The sequence below is a fragment of the Orycteropus afer genome, unplaced genomic scaffold (assembly GCF_000298275.1).
Source record: "Orycteropus afer afer isolate SDZICR_OR568_19922 unplaced genomic scaffold, OryAfe1.0 scaffold00107, whole genome shotgun sequence".
Classification (NCBI taxonomy): Eukaryota; Metazoa; Chordata; class Mammalia; order Tubulidentata; family Orycteropodidae; genus Orycteropus; species Orycteropus afer.
In genome coordinates, this window is record NW_006921694.1 from 6678619 (window position 1) to 6682893 (window position 4275).

General features: G+C 39.0%; 1 protein-coding gene across 1 annotated transcript; it reads right to left on the minus strand.

Moving 5' to 3' along the window:
* Positions 1 to 676: 676 nt before the first annotated feature.
* On the minus strand, positions 677 to 2194 carry ANKRD34B (ankyrin repeat domain 34B). Its single transcript, XM_007943465.1, has one exon. It carries the CDS (start codon positions 2192 to 2194, stop codon positions 677 to 679), a length of 1518 nt encoding a protein of 505 aa, XP_007941656.1.
* Between the last annotated feature and the right edge of the window lie 2081 nt (positions 2195 to 4275).

Consider the following 4275-nt stretch of genomic DNA (forward strand, 5'->3'; position numbering starts at 1 on the left):
TAGAGGGTATGTGGAAAAGAAGACAACCTTCAACGAGATGGATTGACACAGTGGCTGTGACAATGGGCTCCAGCGTAGCAATGAGTATGTGGGTGGTGCAGGACAAGGCAGGGTTTTGTTCTACCGCACAGAGGTCTCTGAGTTGGAAGTGACTCAACCTAACAACAACAGTCAACACTTTTTAAGTATTAGTTTTCTGTCTTTGTAGCTTAGATGTATTGATCATAGAACATTTTATAGCTGTTAGAGCTTTCTTTTATGCTTTTGGCATTGTGGAAAATTACAACTTTATTTATTACTTGAAATATTAAAAATATTTATTGACTTGAACACAATGTTTCTTAAAAAAATAGTTGGCATAGCCGAAAAAAAAAAAAATCTCCAAAGGAGTTTTCCTCCTTTGCTGACTTTTACTTAAATGAAAATCTTAGACCAGATGATACCATCAAATATTTGAAAATCTGAGCAAAACAGCCTTCATTTTGTTTGCGAGTATTCCCTTAGCAGAAACTGTATATTATTTGTCACCACAGTGCCTAGTACAATATACACAGTACATTTTGATCTCCCTAAGGATTATGGACTAACCAATCACAAGTTTGAAACAACAAATTTCATAATTTCTGTATTTCTCTAACACAGATATTTCTAAGCAAATGTGCTTTCTGGTCATCTCTTAAAAATTAACTAATTGCTTAATTTGTTCAGTTTGTAATGACTGTCTCCTTAACAGCATTTTTTTACTTTTGAATTCTTTAGGGAAAACAGGAACTGTTGGCATAAGCACTTTCTGACCACAAGAAAGAAGACTGGAAATCTTGTTGCTGACATTGATGTCTAAGATGGGTGGGTGAGGATTTACATTTAAAGGCGGCAGAAATCCTGGTCTGGTTTGTGTAATATTATGATCCAGAGGGAAAGCCCCTGAGCCCCGTCTTTCTAAAATGGCATGACTTCTCCTGCTCAGGGGGGCTGGGGGAGTACTCTCCAATAATTCTTTGGCCCCTGACAACAAAGTAGGAGATGGTGAGAGGAGTTTTTTCTTTCCTAGAAGTGCTTTGCTATCTTCTAAAGTTGCAGGGGTAAGACCAGCTGAGAGCTGGGAATCAGAGCTATAGTGATTTGCCCCTGAGTTTCTTTTTTGAACTATACTTCTTAAAGTGGAAGCAAATATTGTGTGGTTAGTTTCTGGGTCCTGATTTCCTTCTGGAAATAATGACTGATAATTTATTTCATCATATGACATCTTTCTTGAGCTAGCCTGATCAAAGGCTCTTAATAAATGTGCAGTGTCTTTTACATCAATGCTTTGGTGCCTTGTGATGAATCGCTTGGAAAGTGCCAGCCCACTGGTTTTGTAGGATAATTCTTCCTCTGGAGTAATATCCTGGAGCTCCTCTTGCAAGGAGGCCACTCTGTTCTGGTGCATCAATAAAGGGGCAGTCTTGATCCAAGGTGGAGCTTGAAGCAGCTTGGGCCCATTAGGGGCTATAGTAGGCTTCCGCACAGGGGAGCCTGGTTCCCAAGGATCATCATTGCTTCCTGAGGGCTCCAGATCTTTAAAGACAAAAGGAGACATTTCCATTTCAGGAGAATGTGGAAGAGGTGATGAGGCTGTGATTATATCTATTTCTGAAGGAGTAGCACAGGGGGCCAGGGAATGACTCCCATCTATATCCCCAGGAGGCATGTTTAAGTACTGTTTGGTGGTGTGCTTCCCAGAGGCTGATTTTGCCGTTGTTATGATAATGACGTCTTTCCCTTTTGCTTTGCACTCCCGCAGTAGAACTTTCAGGGTCTCTCTGTCTTCTGAATTTATAGCATAAACAAGTGCAGAGTAACTAGAGTGGTCTTGCAAGGTGAGGTCAGCCCCACTCTTTAGAAGCAAGGAAACAATTTCAGGACCAGCTTTTTCTAAGCAAGCGTGCATCAAAGCAGTTTTCCCAGATTTGTCCTGTATATTGGGATCAGCATTGTTTTCTAACAGGTATTTCACCATTTTGGCTTTACTGACACTTTGGTGATCAGCATGTTGGGTCTTACAAGCGATCATTAAAGGCGTTTCCCCACGGTCATTGCTCTCGTTAATGTAGGCACCACCTTCTAGCAAGAGTCTTGTGAGGCGAAGCCGACTCTGATGCACTGCTTTGATCAGGGAATTTCCATCACTGGAAATCTCTATACCTTCATCCATCTTCAAAAGTCAGAAATCAATACCTGGGTACTAAAGAAGATGAAGACCAAAAGATTAGCCAGAATCAGCATTCCCATTTACACTCATTTTGCTATTCACAAGTAATGTCTAAAATATTTATCAAAAAAAGAACTATTTTAAAGGACAAATAATATTATGATATTAACAGTGACTTGCAAAATAGAAGAAAATTTAGAACAGTAACATACTTTAGGGAACTATGAACTAAAATTTATTTTCAGACTCTTCCTTGAATATTTATGGTATAATACTAACATAAACCTCTAAATTCTGCATCAATTAAGCAATAATCCATTTATTTTCTACTCATGAAAAACATCTTGAAAACTAATAATATTTAAAATATAAAGTTAAGCAAAAAGCCAGAACTGTAGCTGCACTGAATCAATTAAAATATAACATGTTTTTGGTAACTTAATGTAAAGAAAAAAACAAACCACCACTTTTCTGTCAGTTTGTTTTACTGTGGTAGCTTGTATGTTGCTGTGATTCTGGAAGCTATGTCACTGGCCTTTCAAAAACCAGCAGGGTCACCAATGGTGGCTAGGTTTCAGCAGAGCTTTCAGACTCAAACAGACTGAGAAGGAGGACCTGGTGATCAACTAAGACAAATTGGCCTCTGAAAACCTTATGAATAGCAATGGAACATCATCTGATACAGTGTCAGATGATGAGCCTTTCAGGTTGGAAGGCACTAAAAATACCATTAGGGACAAGTTACCTTTTCAAAGTAGAGTTGACCTTAATGACACGGATGAAGCATAGTTTTTAGAACCTTCAATTGCTGATGTGGCACAACTCAAAATGAGAAGAAACAGCTACAAACACCCATTAGTGATTGGAACGTGGAGTATGAAGTATGAATCTTACACAATTGGAAGTCGTTATAAATGAAATGGAACTCATGAAGATCAATGTCTGAGGCATGAGTAAGCTTCAGCTAGTACTGGACTAGTATTGGCCACATTGAATGGACAATCATATGGTCTACTATGCAGCAATGACAAATTGAAGAGGAATGGGGTTGCATTCATCATCAAAAAGAATATTTTGCCATCTATCCAGTAGTACAATGCTGCCAGTGATAAGATAATATACATATGCCTACATGGAGGCCAGTTAATACAACTATTATTCAAATCTATCCACCAACAATTAATGCCAAAGTTGAAGAAACTGAAGATTTTTACCAACTTCTGCAGTCTGATATCAATCAAACATGCAATCAAGATACATTGATAACTACCAATGGTTGAAATGCAAAACGTGGAAACAAAGAAGAAAGATCTAGTTGGAAAATATGGTCTTGGTGATAGAAACAATGGTAAAGATCTCATGATAAAATTTTGCAAAACTAGTGATTTATTCATTAAAAATGTTTTTTCAATAACACAAATGGTGACTATACACATGGACCTTGCCAGATGGAATATATAAGAATCAAATCAAGCACATTTTCAGATACCTCTTTCTACACTCATATTTGTATGTGCTGTAAGAATATCTGGTGTATAGTACAGCTGACAAGGGGCAAGGCAGTGGTAGCTTATTGGCCACAGCCAGTTACCCTGAGGGAGCAAACAGTTGGACCCATGGGGTCAGGACTATGGTCACAGGGGACATCAAGCTCAACTGCCATAACATAGATTACACAAAAACATTGTTCTACATCCTACTTTGGTGAGCAGGGACTAGGGACCTTAAAAGCTTGCAAGTAGCCATCTGTATGCAATGATGGGTCTCTCTTTGTTCAGAGCAAAGAAGAATGAAGAAAACCAAAGACACATGGAAATAATTAGTCCAAAGGACTGGAAGATCATGCGATCCTCAGCCTATGTGCCCATGAGACCAGAAGAACCAGATGGTGCCTGGTTACCATGGTCAAGTACTCAGAGGGGTGTTGGTATAGGAGATCCTGGACAGAGTAGGAGAGCAATGTGGAATAAAACTCACAATCTTAAAAAATAAAAGACCAGAGAGGCGGGGCAAGATGGCGGACTAGGCAGAAGGATTGCACAGACCCTCTTCAACAAAGAAAAGGGAAACCAATTAACACAGAC

Coding starts and splice junctions, on each gene's coding strand:
- ANKRD34B (XM_007943465.1), bottom strand. CDS start 2,194: ATGGATGAAGGTATAGAGATTTCCAGTGATGGAAATTCCCTGATCAAA.